At 37.3% G+C, this 25369-nt stretch overlaps 1 protein-coding gene across 1 annotated transcript in view; it reads right to left on the reverse strand.

Annotated features, from left to right (window-relative positions):
- Positions 1-25369, reverse strand: part of edil3a (EGF-like repeats and discoidin I-like domains 3a) — a 176933-nt gene that overhangs the window by 40522 nt on the left and 111042 nt on the right. The window contains exons 5-8 of the mRNA XM_058375476.1: positions 10377-10558; positions 2187-2342; positions 1542-1686; positions 755-939 (exon numbers count right to left, since the gene is read on the reverse strand). Coding sequence (XP_058231459.1) covers positions 755-939; positions 1542-1686; positions 2187-2342; positions 10377-10558 — 668 coding nt within the window. The remainder of the gene's footprint in view (positions 1-754; positions 940-1541; positions 1687-2186; positions 2343-10376; positions 10559-25369) is intronic.

A 25369-nucleotide genomic window follows, 5' to 3' on the forward strand; every position in this document is an offset into this window, starting at 1 on the left:
AAAAAATCATCCTTTGTTTAGCCAATTGAACAACAATTCACACCATACATTTTACTTTAAGTGGTACAGCTTTACATGAAACAGCAACTATCAAAGGTTTTTTTTTTTTTACCTCCCATATAAAGATCCTCCAGGTTATTTGTTTGTGAAATGAAGCTAGAAATGTGTATTGTGGAAATTTTCACAGGGAATACTCAGCTAATTGTGTTTGTATCCCCCACAACAAAACTTGACCTCTTTATCTGCCATCTATTAAGCAAGTTGTGTTGTCTGTATTATATCTTTGTTTTCACATGACATTTCATGATTTGATGTGAGCTGATGGTAAGCTATAGTAATAGCAGACGTAGGGCTACAAAAATAATTTGACAAAAAATGTATTAAAACTTAATTTATATGTTTGAAGTGGAAAGTATATATATTCACAATATATATATATATACACACATTAGAAAGTTCATCCATTTTACTATGTGTCTGTGTGTAGAAACATTACTGATTATCACTAATCTTAGCCTAATTGGCAGTTATTATTTATCAACACATGCCTATATATTGCAGAAATATTGTAGATATAATAGTATGTTGCTGAACAGATAGTGGGGGTTTCATAATGTCAGGACAAATTTGGAACAACTGGGTCACAGTTTGACATGCTTTCTGTCATTAAACCTGGCAGTCACACTGTGGCTCCAGGAGAGATAATGGGCTGCCAGTCACCCTGAGAGAATAGAATAGACAGAGACAGTAATACCTGTAGCCACTGAGACTGATCACTATGTCCAGCCGTCCAGGCATTAACCTTTCCCTGCTTGTCCAGACGGGCTTTGCTGGGCTCCCAGGTAAACATGTCCATGTTGAGGGTTCGGAAAGTGCTGGATGCTGTGATCTGGTAGTCCTGTACATGGCCAGACTTCAGTCCCAGAGGCTCTGAGCATCCTGTGGTGTTAAATAGCTTGTTAGTCACAGGTTATAACAATGTGACAGACAGATTTCCGAATAGTTGCACACTGGGGTGGAGATTTAAGAAGCAAAACAGTGCTAAAACAGTGCAATTTATATGGTCCATGATGGCAGTGCAATAAACCCATACTGTCAAGTTAAAATAAGTTAGAATTAAGATGATTTCAGATGGATGAAGTTGGAACATTACTACAAATGCTTACATTGGCCTTTACTGATTTCAACTACTCAAAAGAATAAAAAAAATAAATCTTTTTTATTTTTAATTTCTGTGGTGCTTTAAAGAATAGATATCTCCATGCTGCAGCTGTGGACAAATCTAAATGATTTGGATCATTAATAAGCGAGCCAGAAGTGACTGGAATAAACAAGGAGAAGAAACCTTGAGAGGAACCATGTACCTTGGTGACACCATATCGGGGGGGATACTAATCAATATAGTATAAAGGTGTAGAAAGGTAAGGACAAAAGTGTGCTGAAAGGATGTCCAATATGAGCATATTGTGAGCACAAGACTGTCTAGATGATTACAGAAGCAGCTACTGGGGGCAAATCTACAGTATCTAGGTGCGACTAACCTGTGAGTTCACAGCCTAGGAGCTCCATGCGCAGAGTGCAGTGTCTTCTACAGACTTGCGGGTAGATCCTCACATACTGAGCCTCAATAGGGGGAGTGAATGAGTTGGCCGATGGAGTGTTGTTATCGACGTTACCCCGGAATATCTGCATATGGACAGCTGGCGTCAATAATCATTCTTTCTGTGCTGCTTTTGTTTAGTCATCAGGCAGTTATAATGCAGTTATAATACAGGCTCATAAAAGAAGTGTAATATAAACAAGCATGTCATGCTAAACCATAGAAACAATACTTCACTGTCACACAACGAATAAATGACTTCGTCTCAGCAAAATGACACAGGCATAAAACAGAACATCCTTGACAAAAGCAGACAATGATGCAGCAAAAATTTCCACCCAAAGTCAATAGAGGAGATCATAAAAAAATAAAAAGATGAAATAAAACAAGAGTGGGAATTGAGGCAGGGTAATAGAAAATGAAGGGAGGGGCTCCGTCAAAAATGATGGAGCATTGCGCATCCTTGGTGGCCCTAGTGGCTCTCCTTCATCCCGAAACAGTATAAAAAAATCCAATCTGAAGAGTTGTTAAAGTGTGTGGAGTGTGAGGCACGCTGAGCCGCCGGCTAATTAAAAACACATCTCACCATATCCTCGTCCGTGCCCTTGACTTTGTACGTCCTCCATGTCTTTCCGTCGTCGCTGGAGGCCACTTTGTATGACTTCACGTACTCAGGGCTCCCAATCCGCTTGGCCCCCTGTGTTATCAGGCCCGTGACCCGCATCCTTCTCTGCAGGTTTATCTGGCGAGAGAGAGAGAGAGAGAGAGAGAGAGAGAGAGAGAGAGAGAGATGAGTAATGGATAATCAGTGGTGCCCTTCCCAAGGAGGCTAGAGGGAAGAATGGCGTGAGCTCAGGGGAAAAGAAGGCCTCTAACTTGTTGGCATGCACAACCTGTGCACACTGTCCCAAGACAACGACACTGTATCTGTATTTAGTAGGTCAAATATTTGTATTCATATGTATCCTAATTTGTATTCAGATTTAAAACTGTGGTGGGTGTGATCTAAGCTAGAAGATGTTTTATTTTCAATATACAATTTAATATGAACTATACCACAATGACCATGGAAAAGCTGGAAAAATGTGGCAGGAATGGGACATCAGTTCGATTTTCACAGCACATACATACATACATACATACATACATACATACATACATAAATAAATACATACTAATGTTTTTTGAGGGTTGTAGGAAACTGAGAACCTGAGAACCTGAAGGAAACCCATGCTTACTTGGGAAGATAATCTAAAACCATCTATCCAACTAATATATGGTTTTTTAATATATATATATATATATCTCATATTTGAATGTATGTATGTAGTGTGCATGTGTGTGTGTGTGTGTGTGCACATGATGTCATCTTAGCCCAAACCGAATTAACACATACACTATTGTCCGCTCCTATCAGAGGCAAACAGCAGAAGAGTAAGTAATGGGGCTTTGATAACAACTCCCACTCTGCTTGATGTCACGTCTCATCTGTCTTACTCATAGAAAGCACCTAGAGACCCCCAGATTGTACTGAGGCAGTTAGTCTACCTCTAAACAGCAAGTGAGAGCAGTCAGCCAGAGCTGGTGATGTTTTGCCTAAGGTGAAGCTGTCTTTGAGTTGGCTGGGGCTTACCTGAGTGTATGCAAGTGATGAGGGTGGAAAGGAGAAGAGACCAAGACGATGCCTGGTCCTTCTATGAAACGAGGACAAAATGATAGTTATGATTCATGCTGTAAAGTGATTTGTTACTGCTGGGTGGGGAGGATGTGAGAGTAAGTGTGCGAGAAAGCTACAGTCAGCTGCTCCTGATGACAGCTAATTCACCATCTTACTGCGCACGAGCACTGGCTCTGGGGAGTTTCATGGTCCACACAAATCACCAGCTAGATGCGCTCTTTGCTTTTACTCGGAGATGAATCAAAGATTGTAAAACACATGGATACCGATGTGAAACATGCAGACTCTGAGACAAATACATAACAGAGTATATTCCCATCTGGTAGGAAAGAGATTATTTAGTCGTTCTGTTGACTTGTGGGGCTTTTAAAAAAAATCAAATCACAGCTACACTGAGTAGGTCTAACATGTTTAGTAGTAAATCACACGATACTGGATTACTGCCGACTGTCTGAGCAGCTATAACAGAAATAGTTATTACCTCCAGGACAAGTTTGTGCAGAATATTTTCCTAGCTCATGGACTGAGCTGCTAAACATTCCACTCATACTCTCACTGAACCATCAATTTGGATCTCATGTATCAGCAGATTTCAATAGAAAATATTATCAGACTAATAAACTTCTGGCTCTTATTTTGTGGATGCAGCCAAGAGTAAAATAATCAGCTAAATATCTGATGATCTTGATGCTCCAATGCGGTTACACTGTCAGTGTGGCAGTGTTCTGGTAGACAAAACTGACCTGATTTCACTGCGTTCGTATCCATCTACATTTTGCTGCTTAGAACCAAAACAACAGTGGTCAATTATCTGGCCATGATTAAAAAGCCATAGAATTAGTAATCGGAGTGATGCATCAAACCCATAATGACCACAGATGTTGGACTCCTTTCACCTACTGATACATCTGGCACCCACACACAGAGCATCGGAAACATCTGGTGCCATGATATTTGTCAGTTTTGCGGAAATTGTTTGGGCCACAGATGACTGACACGGAATAGCTGTGTGTCCCAGAAGCCGTCCATCATGCTGACAACGATTCGCGCGAGAGTCATTTAGCAGTCATGATCTCAATTCTCCAGCCAGTGGACAAAATTGGAGAAGGACATAAAATTGTACATGATCTGGCTACAACCACAGCTTTAGACACTTCTACATAAATGTCTGCACTGATGAGTGAAATTACGGTCATACAGAATAACATCTAAACAATTAAGCTTTCTTCTTAGCGAGTCAAACCTAACTCTTAGTGAGTCAAATCATGTCTTGTGTTTAATCCAACACCAGCCATTCCCACTGTCCCTTTTTGCAACAAGCAATGAATCAACACATTTAAGTTATCTGCAGCAGGTAAAAATGCAGAGACATTTATCTCGATTACAGACAAAAAAAAATTGCTGATTTAAATAACCAATATTATGCAGTAGTTATTATACTTTCAATATCTTTCTTTATACCACAGCGCTCATGAATGATCAAATCTGGTGATGTGTTTATTTATTTATTTTTTTTACAGTGTCTCTCATAGTAATTCTAGCTGTAGGATTTCTAAAAAAGTTCTAATACAGCTAAAAAGCATACATATGGTAGATGCTTATATGGTAGAAAAAAGAAAAAAAAAGGTCATTGTTTACATAACTTACAAACATATAAGTGACAGTCGGGATTTACATGGATGGATTTTCAGTTTTTAACACAACAAGCTGCATTTTTTGTGGTGCTCATAGCTGCGATAGCAGAAGTGATAGCAGGAACTACATTGTTTCACATAAGTTACACAACAACTGATAAAATGTTTGCCCTTAAATAAAAGAAACATGTTAGCCTTGGCTTATTGATGTGGTATACGAGGAATAAAACACGTCGTGATCTTCACTACCACATTTTCCTATAACAGCATACCCTGAGGTGTTTTACTCCTTACAGGATTGTTAACACTGTTGACATTTTCCTTTTTTTTCTGTATCCAGAATTGTAAATCTAGGAACTGCCCCTTTAAAATGCTGTACCATGTGTGAGCGTATTCCGTTGTGGAAATATGTTCGAGTCTGACATTGGGATAATTCATTTTGCTAACATGGATAGGTAGACTGCAGCAAGATGCATAATTAAGTTGAGTAATTGCCATATCACAAGCCTGGCCCACACTGCGTAAATTGGGTGGGATTAATCAGAATGACACAGACATGCCACAAATCAGAGCTCCTGTTGGTAAATTGGGAGGAAGTAATCAGATTGTGTTACACGGTTTATTGGACAATACAATAAACAAATCTAATGAATCTAATTAATAACTTCACATATCCCTATCCTTATTAAGCATGTACATTAAGCTTGTGCTGGGAAACTAATACAATTATCATGTTGCTTAATTATTGTACCTTTTAACATATCCTCATTTATCTTCAGTGTTTATGCACGCCTCCAGCAAATCAGCAAGATGTCAAAAAATCCAATCTGCGGAATATATCACAAATTTTCCTGTGTGTGTAGACGACCGAACTGTCTAAATGCCCAAAAGCAACACACTTTCAATCATAAATTTCTTGATGTCAGAGATATAATCTGGAAATTGTCCACTTCAAGGCAAAAGAAATTTCCCCTGAGTGCTACAAAACAATCGCATGTCTGCAAGACAGTCTAGATGTAGACAGCACAAACAAATCTCACACACACCATCCCTATCTAATCACCAACTCGGTTAAACACACGCGACACAAACACACACACACACACACACCACAAGATTAAGAATCATAAGCACTATTTATGTTGTTGTTCGCAGCTCTAAGTTTGATTTATTTTGCTGTTGAGCATTACATCACCTGAGGTAGCGCTGTGTTGACAAAGAGAGAAAATAAATTAAATACAGTAATCTAAGAGTATTTTCACATATGTGGCATTAAGTCCGTTTGACTTGAACCCTGCTCGCTGTGTTTTTTTTTTACGAAGGTGTGGACCAAAACAGACGCTCCGAGATCCTGTGCTCACGGTTTGGCTCCATGTGAACTCTAGTGCTGCTCGACAGCATTGAGAAAGCAATTCAACCTTAAATTGACCTAACTGCAGGAAGTGTACCAAACATGCCTTGCATTATGGGAGGCAGGATGCTAAACAGACCCCAAGGTGCAAACTGAGCCAAAATAATTTGTAGAAATGTGCTGAGATGTTAAAATCTGGACAGACAAACAAAAACAGAAAAATAAACACTGAATGATTTACACAAAATACATTTACACAGTAGGGTCCAAAAGTCTAAGACCTTTCTAGTGACAATTCTTCTATTTTGTATATGTTTCTAGTTAGATGAGTTTTAATTACAAATTAAGTTACTGTGTGAAAAGTAGAATCTTAGAAATATCGACATGAATGTCAGCGTTTCATGATTTGTCTCCTTTTTTTGCTTTAATGACACTGTGCACTCAAGCTGGCATGGACTCTACAGGTTTGTGCAAAACCTTATGATCCATTTTGCATCAAATCCATCAGTGTCGTCTAAACACATGCTTCAGTAGATGAGATCAGACAAGAGGCAAATCTGACCTTTTGTACAAAGCAGTTAACATGCTCAACATCACACATTTGCTTACCTAGAAAGTGGGCAGAATCCTGAATATTTAATATTCAAGTTATTGAACATTTACTTTTATATATTCAAAAACCTTCCATTTATTTCTAATTGAAAAAGAAAAAGAAAAACTTTGTCAGAATTTCAGTGGGGTCTTAGGCTGTTGGTCTTCACATAATTATCTCATTTAATTAGTTTGATGTGTTTTTTATGATTTATACATGCACTTAGCAAAGGTTTGTTTACCATTTTCCATCGCTGCGTTTCAAACCAATAAATATGAGTTGAACCCCACAGTTATTTTTTTCTTGCCTGTGTGACAGAAAATATTACTTTTGCTCTGATTTAGACTCAGGCAAATGGATTAACCCTAACCCTAGGTGTGAAAGTGCCCTACAAAATCCACACAGAGAGACACAAAATGAGTGTTAACCCATAGCGTGCACAGGATTTTCCTATTCATGTTGTCATACTGGAGCATATGGCCCTAAGTCTACCCACCCATTTTCCTACAATTCACTCGGTGCACTGTTCCAAAGCACCGAGCCCTTTCCCATATGGCATCATTAAAGCCAGACAAACATCATAAGTACTTGATGTTCCTTCTTTCTTTCACTACATCTTCTATTCTCCTTTTTCTCCCAGAAGCCTGAAGGCGCCACATTAAGCAACCTCTAGCTGTGTGCATAGCCAAAAAAATAAAAAAATAAAAAATCACAACAATAAGTTTTTGAAAGGTTTGTCTAAGTATTACCTGGCCTTTGAAACACATAAAACGTCTTCAATGATACTAGGGTTTTAATGCTGCTTTAGTTTAGTGGTCGAATGACATTAGGAGGTCATAACAAATCGGCTGAAATGATTACGTTCATGTCACTGACATTTAGCTCTGAGGCTCATCTTCTTGCTTTTACAGCAAGCTTTTCCTGCATTAGTCCTTTCCCACTCTGTCTCTTGTCAAAACTAAAATGCCCTAAAATGAATATAAACAGCTAGACTGTGTGTAATAATACATTTTTGGCAAGTAAGTAGTGCGCTCTTTTAAAATTGGCTGCATGTTTGAGAATCACTTAACCGTCATTAGTGTTTAGAGAAATATTGTAAGTAGGGAACAACCTTTCTCTTCACGAAACATGAACATTTTCTAAATGCATTTTCTTAAACTATTAAAATTGTGGCTTTCTGTGCAGTTAATCTATGAATTCATATGTTGTATTTAGAAATATATAGTAAACTATAATATAAATTTATTATCAGCAACTACGCAAATTCCTCTCCATGCTAATTCCTCTCCACTGGCTTCTTTTTTTCTACCCATCCCGAGGAGTCTAGATTGCGCCAGCTCCAGTTGTGTTCCACTTCATCGAGATTCTGGACCTTCAGTGAGAAAAGGCCAGCCCTGCGAGGATCCTGAGGCATCTAGAGATGTACCAGCTCCAGTTAGATTCTGCTTTCGGACATTCGAAGAGAAGATGCCAACTCCATGGGAACTTTGAGGACAACAACCTCCTAATCAATACACAAAATAACATTCTACATATGCTGTATCTCCATCATTGAGCATTTGAAGGCTTCAGCTTGGAGGAGTTGGTGTTTAATCTATAATGAACTCAGATGTTGAGCTAATTTATGAGTTGCTAAGGAGCTCCTGGTTTCACAACTCCAACTGACTGTATACGACTGTAGAAAGCACATTATTCATAATCACACTCTCTGGTGTTTATGGTAATTCATACACTCCAGTGTCACCCAAATGAGGATGAGGTTCCCTTCTAACTCAAGGTTTCTTTCTCTTACCATCTCAGGGAGTTTTTCCTTGCCACAGTCGCCTCAGGCTTGCTCAATAGGAATTAATACAAATAAATTGAAATATAAGTCTAATATTAATCTTGAACTTTTTGTTCTATGTCTTATGTTCTGTAAAGCTGCTTTGGGACAATGTCCATTGTTAAAAGTGCTATAAAAATAAAATTGAACTGTGCAAGAAAAATAGAAAAGTAAAGAGTGCAACTACAGGAGGGTGAAATATGCATCTGGGAGTTTAAAGACAAAACTCTAACTGAAATAGTAATGCAGGGTAACAGGTTTAACTGTTTCTGGTCGACCTGTTTCATGCAGTGTTATCAGAGACAAAGTATCACACTCTCATTCAATCAGGGATCTTCAGCCAATGTGCATGTTACAAGGGTGTGTTTAAGGAATGAATCAGAGTTTCACAGGGTGCCACTCATTGTGGAAATGAAAGTAAATGGAGTGAGACTTCTCTCCACTGTGATTGTCTAGCATATCAATCAAACCTTCTCTAGTGCAGATAGTTTCAAAGAATACCAAATGATCTTGAGGAGAGACTGTGGCACAGCATTGATATGCATTGATACGTTGCTTTGTCAGTTCCACAACATCAATATCGATCAATCAAATCATAGCGATGCAATGACAACGTTCTTGCAGTCTGAAAACACAGTCTGAATTATATATGAGAAAAGGATCGTGTTGTAAGGGTTTGTAAGCACTGGCAGAAATGTTGTCCAGGGCAACAAAGTTCACAACAAGGGAATGACATGATGTAAACTTAGGCAGAAGCAAGGCAGAAATGAATATAATGTATATAATGGTCTATAACTAAGTTGCTTCATATAAGGCCATTCAGCGTATTGAGGTACGCTTGTTGCAAAAGTTAGCGGTAAGGTACTATATGAATGATAAGCATTTTTACTGTGAGTTTGAAGCAGTGCTACATCATCAAGACACTTTTGAAAACACAGATCATTTATAGAGCCTAATGCAATTCTGCATGTTTCTAAATCCAGCATGTATCTAAATCACAAGGGAAAATTTCTGGCTTCGGTCATCCTCTAGAGAAGATTAGAGGACAAATAAATGGTTGCATGAAATTGTACTGTGTCGACAAACTAACAATGAGTTTAAATACATCTGAGAGCTACGGAGCCATTATGACTGATTCCTGACCTATTTTGGATTGGATAAAAACGAGTTTAGTGTCCTAGAGAAAACTAATACGTCTTGAAGGTTATATTAAACAGCCCTCGATATTGAGCCACACAAAGTAATTAGTCATGCCTCCACTGTAACTGCTAAGCCATGTCTTGTTACTAGTGAGCTCCGTCTTATATGAAGGAGCATCTAATCGATGAAAAAAGGTTAACGTAAAATTGGACAAAGTTGAATCTGAGCTTTGAACATCAAATCCGACGTGGAGGTGTTTTTGGATCCGAACATGGTGGTGTTTCAGAGAAACAACGGCTTGGCAAGTGCAAAGCATTTTCACTCAGTTTATACGTAGGCAGCCTACGATGATCCTCACGAATCTAATGCAAAATTCATTAGCATTTCAAGGGCATTTTTCTAAGATAAGCTACTATGAGTCTTTTACTATTAACTATTAATCTTCCCTTAACCCTAACCCTAAGTTCAAACCTTTTAATAAAAGCACGTCCTAACCATTCATTTTCATTCAGTGAAGACAGATTTGCCCATGACCAGTGTCATTCTGTGCATCTGTTACCTGGATCCAGGGCCATCTGTCATTTTCGGCAGCAGTCCAGGCGTTCACCAGTCCCTTTTTGTTGAGGCGGGCGAAGTAGGGGTACCACTTCTGCAGACCAAAGAGAGCACGGTGGGTGGAAGAGGCGGTGATCTGTTGGTTGGAGATGATGCCTCCTTCCATACCGAGTGGGCCAGAGCATTCTGGGCAAGACACAGACAAGATATTTGAGAACATTCTGTATCTGAATGTTAATTATGTGAAGGTTAAAGAAGGAAAGTGTGTTTGGGAGCATATTAAATTAGAATGTAGACAAGTTTAATGTTTTGTGTCCAGATAAATAGGTTTAAAAACAAGATAAAGAAAAAAAGTCCAGGGTTGCCAAGTCCATCATGTCCCATTAATTGAGCTACATTTAAACTGTGCTGTGGATTGATTTTTTTGGGATAAAGGTTTGATATATTGCATGAAATGTGTTTAACTTAAATGTTTGTATTGAAATATTTTACGAATTTTAAAACTGTGCTAGATGATGAGACAGGGTAAAAAGATTTTTGTGAGGGAGGGACTGTGAATGAGTGAATGTTTCCATAGTAACAGATTGGCAGGCATTTCCAGCATTGTGGATAGTTGTTATTTTTGTTGTCCTTCAGTCGCTCCCTGTTCGGGGTCGCCACAGAGGATCATCTGATCTGCATATTTGAGTCTGGCACCAGTTTTAGTCCGGATGCCCTTCCTGATGCAATCCTCCTATTTTATCCAGGCTTGGGACCAGCATGGAGAATTAACCCCTTATTCAGTATTATGGCTAGTAAATATTAATCAAAAAGTACCATATGCCATATATAAGCATTTTCCATCGATCAAAAACGTATTAGGAATTTTGATTTTAAAATGGTTATTTTCGATATTCTAGATCTTTAACTAAAAGTGAATTTAAAGATTGGAGGTTCACTTCCAGAGTTCAAATTAAGCTCTGCATTTGCTTGCCCATGCCTGATTTCAGTCACAATACTAGCCAGCTATGAAAGATGCCCTGACTCCTGTAAAAAATATGGAAAACAAAATAAAGAGTTAAGATTGGGTATGTGAAGATGGCATTATGGATTAGTTACAATGTGTGACTGGGAATACATAACAGTGACTGTAATGTATGTGTGGGAGTTCCATATTTTGAGTTTTGCTATTTAGGCTGTTTTTTGTTAGACAGATCAGGCAACCCTCTCTGTGCTACACACATTGGCTGAGCAGTGATGTGTCTAGCATGCATGGATAACAAACTTTAATAAGTCTTTTCAGACTTATGGACATGCAGGTAGGTGGAAATTCAGAGGAAAATAAAGTTCAGCACAAAGCATATACAACTTTCCTGCTTACTACACACTGTAACCTTGCAGTTAGTCATACTGACAGCCAAGGTGCCAGATAGTGTTACCATCTGTATTAATGCACATAATTAGCTAACTAGCTCACCAAATGTTATATTATGTCAGCTTCAGATTTTTTTGTTTGTTTGTTTGTTTTTTTAAGCTAGGGAGATTTTACTTGTTCAGTGGACGAGACAATTAATGTATGATTTGTCCATCCCTAGAACAGTCACACAAATTCCATCATTCCGCTGCTAGTTATGTGTGTGAATGATCTTATCCTGATCTAAAGATACAGACTAGCTGTACATATTCAGGTTATTTGAGGCTAAAATACAAAAATGACACCAAGACATCTTTTCAGGTCCATTATCATCGCTTGTAGCCTGTCATTTTCCCTGCACCACCTGAGTCACAGTCCTTGTTTGTCTTGTTTTCCAACACACTTCTCTTGCTTGTTTGCTCCTCAGTGCCATGTGCCAGCATTTTACTCAGTGACAAGCTATCATCATCGAGATTGTTTCCTTGCTCTTGTCCTCCAAGGCAATGCTCTTAACCTAACATGAATTTAGCCACTTTGTTGAGGATGAGTGCTTTTGTCTATTGTACCAGCATATCAATGACAGACACTGTGAATAAGTGCAAAAAATGCACACTCTTGAGAAGGAGATGATGGTTTCTTAAAAAAAAAAGGAATAAAACTGGAAAAAAGAGGCTTTTACGATACATACATAAATACACACACACACACACACAAATTACATACAGTATACAGAGTTTATTTTCTTTCTTTTCTGGACTGATTCTTTAAACATTATAAGCTTTCTTTGTTTTCTTGTGATTACTATCATATATAAGGCAATTCCCAGTAGTTGTAGGAGTCGTATCCTGGAGATTGTGATGTGGTGACAAAATGACATAACATATGTGTAACACAGGTGTAATAACATATGCAACTAAACAGAAGCTTTAAGTTTTGATCGACCTTTTATCCTCTAATTTGTTGCCTGTGGATGTAACCAACCAAATAGGACTTTCCAGTTTTACTGTATATGATCCGTATGTTATCAGATATTACAAAAAATCTCTGTAGTGTATAGTCTGGTACAAGCCTCATTCAAGTTACCTGGTATGTTCTACACTACATGCTGTCATTTATTCATTGATTTATTCCCAGTAACCGCTTTAATCTAGTCAAAATTGTGAAGAGCCAAGCTTGGGAATATTACTGCCATATTTTTTGGAAACCCTGGTGGAGATCATGCAGAGAAACTCAACACAGACACTAACCTGCACTCAGGACCAGGGCGAGAGCTGTGAGGTGGCCCTGGCATTATATCTATCCCAATAAATTATAGTGGGTTTGTTTTCTAGTTTATAACAAAATGATATTATACATAATGGGATTACTTTTGAAAAGTAAAGTTATTAATAAATTTTAAATTCCATTTTCTGTTGCCTATATATTCTATAATCTACACATATATAGCCTGTCCTGATCTACATACATATTTGCACCTGTGATTAATAGTTTCATTCTTTCATTCATTCTTTCATTAAGATTCATAAACTCACTTTAGACCTATAGTTCCTGGTTGTACAAAAGACTTTATTTTTATTAGCTCTATGAAGTTACATGGTGTGGTGGTTCTCTGACAGATTTATTAGCTCTTAGTATCAGTGGGGTATGTAGAAGATGAATGGTACAAGATCTCCAAGCCTATGTTGCTAACTTTCTTTTTTCTTTTCTAGTGCATTGTTTTGCATCCTTTTTAGAAGAATTGTGGGCTTATAGATTTTTTCAAAATGGTTTCTAACTTTTTGATGATTTCAGAATAAAGGTATGACCAAAAATGCTCTTCACCCTTTCTAGGAACACTCACATTACCCTATTGGGCATGATTGACTTAAAGACTAAAATACAAATTCAACATTACACGTTACAGTGTTAGTGACTCATCAGCAGAATTAATGTCAGGATGTGGGACCATAGATTCGTTCCAGACTGTCTTTTTTACTTGCTTGTTATAACATGTTATAATGTTTTTATTATACTAGATAACATAAAGAACAAGGAAGCTGTAAAGTTATAGATTTACTCTCCCAGACAGCCGGTTCCTTTACTACAAATTATATAATACTTGAAAAAATTGGACACATCCTAAAATGCTTTATTAGGCCTATTATTGTCTCTCTCAGGGTTAAGAGAAAAGATTGAATTAATGCTAGCCATCTAACATGTACAAGGTTCTACCTGAAAATTTCCTCAGCCAAAGACTGATCTACATGGAATCTGTTTAGTGCTCTTTGTACTATCTCCAGACTGTTTAATGTTCCCCTGTTTACAATTCAGTAAGTTCCTTCAATTAGAATTCAATTAAAATTTAAATTATCGCCGCCTGAATCGATACTACAAGCCTAGCGTAGCCTTCTATCCTCTTTTCAGCTTGTTAAACAATGTGCTTTGGTGTGTAGATACTTGGCATCAGAACCTGAATGCTTCCCGAGCAGCTCTTGTTCTTGACCACAAGGAGAATAAGCTGGGCAATAGAGCACCTAAGAAAGCATGTTTGCTTCTTTTCTGCAACCTGCTATGCCCATCTTTTGGAATCACTTAAGACTTCATTTAGCCAGGAGTACTTTTGCTCAGCGGAGCAGTAACAGCACCAGTGACATTTTCTGCATCAAGTTTTTCAGCTGCTATATCATAAATGTCCTTGAGAGGCAGAGGTTTTGAAAGTGCCTTCCTTAGTAAATGTTTGTAAGAAAGAGAGTAAAAAGGTCAAAATTAAACAGAGACAGTACTGAAAAGGAATTGGTCTGTTCAGCAAAATTATTCATTGGATGACTTGGAAAGCCTTTCAAAGCCTCTCTTATACTATTACAATATTTAAAGTCCTTACTGTACAGGCTATGTGTGAAATTCAAGAGCCAGCAGTCTAGGTTTTCTTTCTTAAAAAGGGAATATTTCAGATATAATACACCAACCACAACTCTTTTTTGTCCTTTTGCTTTTATTGATTTTTGTGGATAAATGTAAATAAATGATTTATGTAACTATGATTCTAATCAGGTGTCTATGACAGGGTCTAAATTTATTTATTTATTTATTTATTTGTTATTTATTATCATTTTTTTTACACGTTAATTGTAAAAAATAGTTTGGGTTTATTTTACCAAAATATTTTTAGAAGATTCAAGAAATATATAACTGAGAAAGTTATAGAAAGTATTAGAATGAGAGTGGCTGTGGGCGGAGCTAGGACATATAAGGAAATTTTGGTTTGTATGCGCTAATATTTGTTAATTTGTTCACAAGGAAGACAATAGAAAGCATGCTGGAACAAACATGCATTGTTGGCAGTACATCTTCCTCTTCCTTTCTGTTCTTAATTTAGAAACAAATCACAGAGTTAGAGCTTGTATTTTGTATCTACCACTACTCTTGGTGCTTGTGTTAAACATATATTTTAATTCATATAAGAAACAGCAGGAGCTGAAAATGATCAGCTACAGCCAATATGTAATTGATACAAACCACATTAGTTTAAAATAGATTATTTAGATAAAATAGATTATATTTAAGATTGATTCACATTGTACATAGGCTTTTTACTACCTACCTTGATGGATTATCAAAACTGTACTAGCTATTTTCACTCATCACTATCTGTACTACTTCCTTTCACTCTTCATTTGAAAATATTTTATGACACATCATGTATGCTAGGATAAAATAAAACCATGGTTGAAAGTCCATTTTTTCTGAATCAAACAGTAAATGAGAACTAACTGCAGGTAGGAAGTGAAAATTGAAGAAACTTTGGACCACGTGCACCTTGGAGTGATCCAAGGAATCATTTGAACCAAGTGATAGAATATCTCACTTTGCTTTGTGCACATGCGTAAGAAAACAAGTGGTCATCTGTTGCTGTGTCACTTGTTAGAGTGAACGTAGGGTCAGTCTAATTGTGCTGAAATACTCATGGTAAAGTGACATAACTGTAAATTAAAGTAGCACATTACAGAGCACAAACAACAGATGATGTATACTTTACATTACATACTAATTTTTGGACTGTATGAACAAATTCAATGAATTTTTTTTTTTTTTTTTTGTGAATTCACTGATGCACCTTCAGTGCAACAACAGTCATTAGTGTGTCTCAGGAACACACTGTCATAATGCCCCGCAGGTCACTGCCATAATGTGAATCCAACCAAGATCAAGGCATGGAAAAATAACTAGGATGCAGGGAGAGTGGTGACTAATGAACATGTGTTTTGACACAGCACCCAAACAATAGCGATGATGAGACACCTGGGCAGCAGGGAAAATGAGGAAGATGAAAGGTCTGATAGCACTTAGGAGATTTCCTACTGTTATTATATGTGAAACTATGGAGCAGGAAAAAGTAAAAAAAAAAACAAACATTTGATATCAAAATATAAAAAACATGCAAATGTAATGAGTTTATCTGCATGATAAAAAAAAATGGTGAAAAAATCTATTTGCCTTGACTCCTGTTTCTTTTCTTTTTCTTCTAATATCCAACCAGCATTCCTTTCAACATACTGTATTTTCCCACCTGCACCCACTAATGATATTTCTGTTAATAGAGCTTTGGAAATTGTGACCTTAGTTTTATACGATTGTATCTGTTACAAATGAACAAGTTATACATATTTATAATACTGTAGTCACACAAAGATTATGTGTCTCTAAAATGTACCTTTGGTGTGATCTGGATAGCTGGATCATCTACACCTCCACAGATGCTTTCACACAGCTGAACTCTAACAAGCTGGCACACCAAATGGTTGAACTGTCAGTGCTGAAGCGAAAGTAAGGATCAAACCTCGTCTGTCACATTTACACTTTATACGAGAGATATGAATGTGAACCTTCCATGAGAGAATGTTGTTGGATTAGGAACTTACTGGCATTAGTGAATCATCTTGAAATAAATGACATGAAAGCTAGATTATAAACTTCAAGATTCTGAAGTTGGTGTATGTCAATAAGTGATATATAAGAATATAGAATTATAATAAACTTATCAATAATAAGGTGATGCAATGCAGCACACACTGAAGCGTTTTATCCCTCTTATGTAATACACAACTTTTATTTACACTACCATCATGCTATCAGAGCCAAGCTGTAAAAGGAAATTTATCAACAACTTTTGACCAATCAGATTTGATGTGGTATGACAAAAGATATCTGACACTCTGTGAGCTGTGTGTGGAGCTTTTGAGGCTGAAAATAAAACTTTGCAGCATCAGATCCGTGACTCTATTTGCATTGAGAGCTTAGGCTCACATCTGTTAATCCATTTGCCTGAATCAGAGCAAAATTCATAAGCTTGATTAACTAAATGAACCAAAAATCGGCAAAAAAATCTATAAAACTTTGGATGAGGATCACCTACAGGTCTTTCCTGAAACCTTCTTCATTCACTGGTTAGAAAGACGACAATGGAACAAGCAAACAAACTTCCAAAATGAGGAGAACATAGTAGCCATACTCAATAAATTACTAGATAATTCTAAGTTTAAAGCACTTTGTGTATGGCATGCACTGTTTATTTTCTCTTTTCTTTTGTCATTCCCAATCTCATTTCACGTCACATTTCTGCAGCACTAAGCTCTGCCCTCTGGCTCAGTTCAGAAGCTCACGTCTACAGAAAAATGTCGACTGCAACCCAATACACACGGCATGTTTTGTTCACTTCCTCTATGTGTGGCGATTCAGGATCGACTCGCTTTTTCACTGCAATCGAACTGTGTTAGAGATTGATTGGAACCGTACCGAGTTTGCCCCGGGGGGATGGTCTTAGACCGGTTGTTTCGGCATACACCTATGTTCGATTGCTACACAAACTCAAACAAACTGCGCCAAAGAAGAAAGAGTTTCATTTAAAAGGACTTTCTACTGCACCTAAGCGTGTAGCTTTACATTCAAAAATTGCTTAAGAAAGTTGCTTAAGACAATTTTATATATTGTTATCAGTTTTTCCTTCTGAATCCGAAGGGCTTTTGTATGCTTTTGTATGTAGTTTCAAGTTTTTTTTTTCCTTCTTGAAAACAAAGATTAACCTTGTTCTCTTTCAAGGAAGTTTCTTCTGGAATGTTTTAGGAAAAAATATTTTCACCACTATGTTTGTCAAACTACAAGAAGCATTCCGGATAAATGATTTAAGAAACTGAAACAGTTCAGATGCTACAGAGGACGTGTCAATGTGTAGGTTCTTCTCTGGTCTTTCTTATACATGACACTACTTCTGTCTTTACTCTTTGTTTGTAGGTTTGATCTTTGGCTGCTGCGATCTGATTGAAAAAGAAAATTGTGTACAATTGTATACCTCAAACGTGAATTATCGATCATCGATCATTATTATTACAGTTTTATATCTAAAGCCTGCTTCATAGAGGGTTACAGAGCTAAATATCCAGAACGGTGATACATTTTGGCAACAGCTTGTTAAGCTTTTCTGTCTAGTTAGCTGAGATGTTACTAAGTAAGTGTGACTGTTGAGTGTGTAAATGACTTGTCTCCCTAAACTTCAACTGAACAGCAGATAAACTCTATAAGATCATCTTGTTTTTACCCATCCACTAATGTAATGCAGTAACAGACAGAAGCAAAGAAGGAGATTCAGAAGCTGAAAATACCACCATCAAAGTCATAATCTATTAATATGATACTATTACATTATACTATAACATCACAAGACTTTTCACTAGAAAGCATCATGATCCTTTCATCACTTTCATTTCAGAGCATAACTTATGGCCTATGACTTGCCAAAGAATTTAGATCAGCTAAAATGGATTAAAAAAAAGCTGTGTTTTTTCCCCTTTCACCTGCTGAGAATGTTTAGTAGTTGTGAAATGAAATGGATTTATAGAACTATAAACAGTTCGGGAAAAAAACTACTTGAAACTTTAAATCAATATGACAGGTGGAGGCTTTGCACCTTGAGGCTTCAGGTGGCCATTACCTTAAACAGCTTTGATTTATTATCTATTACAAATAGACAGAGATCATCATTTTTGCATACTGATAGATAAATTGAAAGGAAATATAAAAATGTCGCTGGATCTATCCATGTCTATTAGAATTGTAGCACATCCAATAATGGGGAAGCTTTTGCATCGCTGTGCTCTGATTGTTTAGGGCTTCACGTAGGGCCTTCTGTTGATATACATCTTCAATTCAATTTGTAGCGTGACAGCTCCCTGCTTTCCCCGCACACCAGGTGCTGACTGCTAATATTTACAGAGGTAAAGCGCTCACTAGCTCAGAGCCAATTCATCTCAATTGTTCAGCACTATCTGAAGGAATCTGATGTGTTACAGTTTCAGTCTTATCCCTTTTCATCCTTCAATCAAAAGTCGGATTTGTGAGAAATCAAAGCAAAGAAATGCCATGGGATGAACTTACGACACCTGTATTCACAACATGCTCTCAGCAGACTTTGTCTCTGTGGCAAATCCATGGCTTTAGAGTTCAACAATGTCAAAACAATACAAAGTTCATTTTTCATTTTTTCCGTTTAATTTTGGCGCTTTTATTTTTTTTCACAAGATGATAATGAAGACCAAAACGCTCCGTTTTTTTTAGACTCCAAGGGATGCTAATAAAATACTTGAACAGCATCTATAGCTATATAAGCTTTATAGCACATTTATAGGCAGTGCATAACTTTTATAAAGCAATGCTCAAGATCTGCTGCATCACTGCACTCAACAGGTGCTTCTATGGTAACATAAAACAGGCAACTCAGTTAGATGTCTATAAATCCTAATCTAAAAGATGAAAACAAATTAATAATTTGTTTAAGTATTAAACTGCATGCCTGCTGAAAGGCTAGACTGTCTTAATGCAGGTACAGAGTCAGTTTAAGAGAAATCAGTGTGCATAAAGATGGGTTAAACCTTCACAAGTAATCAGATACGTTAATTTTTGGGGCTTAAAAATGTTAGTACTTGTGTTTGAGATGCGTGCAAAAGAGAAAAATATTCCTGGGCAGTTTTTTCTTTTTTTTGTCCTAGCGTTTGTCCCGCGCAATGGCAGGGTCCACTGTTTATAGCAGATCATTTGATCTGCATAGACTGGCACAGGTTTTATGCCAGTTGCCCTTCCTGTCACAACACTCCCATTTATATTCGGGCTTAGGACCGGCACTGAGAGTTCACTCTTCAATGGCTGGGGTGGCGCCCTGCCCAGGAATCAAACCCAGGCCACAGCAATGAGAGGGCGGGATCCTGCCACTGGACCACCAGGAGGCCTCCAGGGCAGCTTTTCATTTTTATAAAAAAAAAAGTTTCTACTGCATTTTCTTTTCTAAGCCAAAGTAATTTAGTCCAACAAACTTTCATGTTTTCTCACAGGTTTTCACATAAGCCTTACATAAATCCTGTACTATTGCTTTATAAAATATTTATGCAGTACTTATAAATGTGTTATGAAGGCCCAGTGTTGGTACACTTCAAATAGTGTTGTACCTTATAGCTGCATTTTAAAAAACAAAGCAAGCTGCAGGTGTAGAGATTATACACTACACTATTATACACTACAACTAAATCAGTCATTGAATTCTACAGTTAAATTCTACCGTTCCAGTTTCAAAGCAGTTACCTGATATGTTCTTATTATTTCAATATTTTTAAACCAACTATGTCTCAAAAAAATGTTAGTTTCCAACACCACTGCAACACTGATCCCAAATAACATTAGCAAGTCATGAGACACAAGCCTCCCGGGAAGACTTTCCTTATCGCCTCGGATTTATTTTCCCAGCCAAGGCTCAGTGTTGACGTTTCCCCTCTGCAGATGATGATCTTTAGTGAGGAGCTGTGTGAGACGCTCTCACACTGACCTCGCCACACAAGTCAGCAGTCATCCCTAAAGACAGCACAGTGCTGCCATGACAGCCAAACCCGTTTCCCAGCAGGCCGAGCTACAGACTCTGCAAATTAGAGCAGTCATCAAGCTCACACTGTTGGGCCAAGAGCTACGACAGAGCTAATGGTGGGAGAAGGTGAGAAAGAAGTGGGGTTTCCATCCAGTAGCAGATTTTGAATTTGTGCACAACAAAACAGAAATGTTTTCTAAGGAGAAAAAAAAGCAAAAAATAAGCGGAAAAAAGTAAAGTTTGTATTACGGATAATAAAAAAGAGAATAAATTATAATATAGCAAGTTGATATATATATATATATATATATGTACAATAAGACAAATATTAATAAAAGAAATGCACATATATCTTGTGAGTCATAAATGGTCTTTTTTTTAAATGTTACTGTAGAACTGCAATGCAAAACAGATTCATGAAGCTAGAACTTTTTTAAATGATTGGACTACAATTACTCAGTCAGGGGAGAAAAAAATACCCTATAATCTGATGTTCTTGAGTCGCCCTGAATGATCTTATAATAATAATTCACAGTCAGCACTGTGTCAGCAGAGTGTTAGGTCTGATATTGAATAAGCATGAAATCAAATACCAGCTTAGATACATCAACTAGCATAATACCTCAAAATTTAGTATGTAAAAAGTTTGACTAGGTTAGCACTGTTGCCTCACAGCAAGAAGGTTCTGGGTTTGAATTCCGTGTTCGAACAGGCAGGGGCTTTTCTGTGTGGAGTTTGCATGTTCTCCCCGTGCTTGGACGGGTTTACTCCAGGTACTCCGGTTTCCTCCCACAGTCCAAAAACATGTACATTAGGTTGATTGGTAATTCTAAATTGCCCATAGGAGTGAGTTGAAGTGTGCGTGGTTGTTCGTCTATATGTGTGGCCCTGCGACGGACCGGCGACCTGTCCAGGGTGTACCCCTGCCTTTCACCCAATGTGTGCTAGGATAGGCTCCAGCAGATCCCAGTGACCCTAATTAGGAATAAAGCGGATATAGAAAACGGATGGATGAATAGATGGAACTTTGACTAAACAGTGACATGTGATAGCTGGCAGCCAATCAGGGGAGAGAGTGTAAACAAATGTCTGTGAGAGAAAAATGTACACTATGAGAAAAAAGGTTAGCAATTTTTGGGTGTTAGTGAATAGTAGATCAGGTGCAGGTCAGCTCACATTAGTCATTTGTTGCATTAGACAACACTGAGTCAATTAGGCATCTGATCATGATCTGATCATCAGATCTTAAAGTTTAATTATTTTCATAGGGCCTAAAGGAAAGTGTGAATGGCGGCGCCTACAGTGTGAAATTAGAGCAAAGCTTCACTTTTCCCTTTAAAAGCTTATTGCCTAGCTAGTATTAGGTGACTAGGTCATTCTAGTTCACATAACTTGAAGACAAGCTTTGTTTAGTTAAAGAGAAGAAATAAATTCACATAACTTAATCAGGCTATCACATTTTACATTATTACCATAAAATGAGTTGTTATACCACCGCAGGTCAGTGATGCACAGACACTGCTACTAATCAGTAGACAACATTAATGCAGGACATGTCACATACATTTTTCTTTACATCAAGATAAAAAAATGTAAAAAAAAAAATAAACAAACAAACTATACAGTTATTGTTTCTCTTTGCTTTAATTTCTTATATTTTTTAATATAGGTTCTATATATTTATGCTCCCTTGCTTCATATAATCCAATACACTAAGACAAATTCCTTGTACATGTAAAACCCACAGTACTTATTCACAATAAAGGTGATTCTGATTCTGAAGATATAAAATTATAAAAGCACATGTTCCACAAATGTATGATCTATGTGCTGGTTTAGTAAATTCTGACTGTTAGGAAGTCTGTAGTGAGGATTTGTATGCGCTACGTGCTTCAGGACTCGGCCCCGCTCTGAGTTTGTGTGGTCTACTGCTTCACTTCACAATAATAGCACTTGACCGAGGTAGATCAAGCAGGGCAGAAATATCACAGACTGAGTTTTGGAAAAGGTGGCATCCTACGATAGTGACATGTTTAAAGTACTGAGCTCTTCAGTACATTTCTACTGCCATTGTTTGTATACGGAATCTGTATGGATATGTGTTTATTTACCCATTAGCAATGATTATAGTGGGAACGTAACCCTGGAACTTCGTCTGTATAGTATAGGTTTCACATAGGTATTATATGTACATATGTATATACCATATATATTGCATATTGTCATCCTTTTTGATGTATGCACAGACTCAGCCATATATACAGATATTTTTGTATAGGTTTCCAGTCCTTCAATGCTGCTGAGGTTATTAGATTGATGAGAAAACGTTAGAACATACGAGTTATAATGTAAAAAGTTAAAAACGTTACTGAATTACTGTGGGAAGAACAGGTAAACTCTGGAAGATCGACCGTTAAAAATAGTGTCTGCACTCCACTGAAGACTGAGATAATGAATAGAAGAGTGTGAAGTAAAGGAAGTGGAGATTGCTTTCTGCCTGGCTGCATGTGGTGGGGAAGAACACCAACAGACTTTCGCACAGGAACATCTTAATATTTTGTTCTCTCTCTCTCTCTCTTTCACATACACAAAATTACACACCTGGGCCTAAGCTTGAGAGCACTTTTCCATTCCCAGGTGTGAGGATACTTCACTGAGAGGATATTTGCAGTTTCCCAAAATACCATCCAGGCAATGTTTTTAGGTTGATATTGGAGTTTAGAAAGATATTAGTGCAACCAGATGGTCCGGGATGCTCCCATACCGCTCTATAAGCTATTCTACACAACCGTATGCCAGCTTTCTTTATTATTAGTCTCGCCCTACTTTCTGCTGCAACAAAAACTGATATATAAGGATCACATACAGTATGTGGGTAACACTACAGTTACACATTTGCCAATATTAACAGTTTATTAATGCTGTGGATGTGGTAGCTTAGTGAGTAAGGTGTTGGATTATTGCTTAAGAGATTGTTCAAATCCCAGGGCCACCGTAAGGTCTCTGGGCAAGGCCCTTAACCCTCAGCTGTATAAAAAATGAGATAAAACATAAGCCCCTCTGGAACAGGGCAAATGCTGTACGTTATATTTTTACTTTGGTGATGTTGTCTGCTTGTCCTTAGTACAGTGAACCTTATAACACTGAGAGATAATTAATATACCGCCTCATGACTGGCTTAATTCTTAATACACAGAGTTCTGTACATACAGTAACTCTTTTACTGTACAACTCCAAAGTACTGAGTATATGAGTACAGAACTATCGTTAAGTAGCAAAATTCCTAACCGATTTTGGGTGATAGAAGAGACATTGAAATATTGTGCAAACAAAAAATTCAGATCAATTTCAATTTCAACAATGTTGAAAATTCCACATGCATTAATGGGCATTTAAATAATTTATTCATAACATCAGATAGATCCAGAATTTCAAGGTATTTGTTTAAAAACAGGAGAAACTGGAAGAGCCGAGACCTTAAATATAAGAAAAGAATACGAGGAAAAGCTTAATAAAGCATATCATATATATCATATATAATATACAAATATGAGTGTCATTAGAGGAAGAAATATATATTTTTGTATTTTATTGAATAATAAACTGATGAGAAGCTGTTTTAAGATACAGAAATGAATCTTTCCTATAAACTGACATACTCACTGATATAAAATAATTTTATGCTGGTTTTATGCCCTTTGCTCTTATTGCATTTTTTTTTAAATATAAAGAAGCAATTTGTGAAGGTGGCAGGAATCAAATCCACTTTCAAGACATGTTCTTTATTGGATTGTTCTATTTATGCTGACATTTATACTTGGTCTTAGGCATCTGTCTCATTAAATATGATCTTGGTCTTTTCTTTTCACATGCAAGTTTTCAAGAAGTAATTCCTTCTTCTAGAAAACACACTCTCGGTCATTGGTCCAAAGCAGTAATGAAGCTTGAACAGTTGAAGTAAAAGCTTGGCTTCAAAAAGGATTTAATGGATTTCTATCTTGATCTTCGCTCTTGATCTTCTCTTTAATGTGCACTCAGGGCCATGCAAAGCATCACAACTGCATATGTACTGCAGGATCATAACGGGGGCAGATAGGGCAGAACATATCTTTTCAATTTCCAAAGCTGTGCTACCAAGAAGAAAACACAAATATGCAAACAGTCTGACAATATGCGCAGGTTAGCTATATCATGATGCAGGCCCAGATTAAATGTCAAAGCAAATTGGAGTGACATTTTCATTCCTGGGTAAAAATGCATTTGCTTTGTTATTCGTTTGCTTTTAGAAATTTGAAAATGGCCAGAAGAGTGACACATGTCTACCATCACCCAGAGATCTGTTCAAATGAGCTGTGCATCATATATTAAGCTCTTCACTTTCTTTTGAATCCCGAAATGCTCTCCCAGATTAAACATGCGAGTTCCTTTATTTTTATTTTTTTTACCTCTACATTTGCATTGTTCATTCTCAAGAGCAAGACACATTACCTACACTACAAAACAGACAGACACATACTTCAGCTTGCACCATGCAAATGATTGTACGGGCCAAACGGCTACAGACAGAGAAGCAGATGGTAGAGATTCTACTTGACAAAAGAGGTGAAACACGAGGAAAAAAAGTGTCAGTCAAACGGCTGCTGGAATTTACCCACAATCGATTTTTAGCAGTGGAGAGAAAAACATGGCTAAGCTCAGTTCCATTCTGAACCATTCTGTCTTT

The sequence above is a fragment of the Hemibagrus wyckioides genome, linkage group LG22, assembly GCF_019097595.1.
Source record: "Hemibagrus wyckioides isolate EC202008001 linkage group LG22, SWU_Hwy_1.0, whole genome shotgun sequence".
Taxonomy (NCBI): domain Eukaryota; kingdom Metazoa; phylum Chordata; class Actinopteri; order Siluriformes; family Bagridae; genus Hemibagrus; species Hemibagrus wyckioides.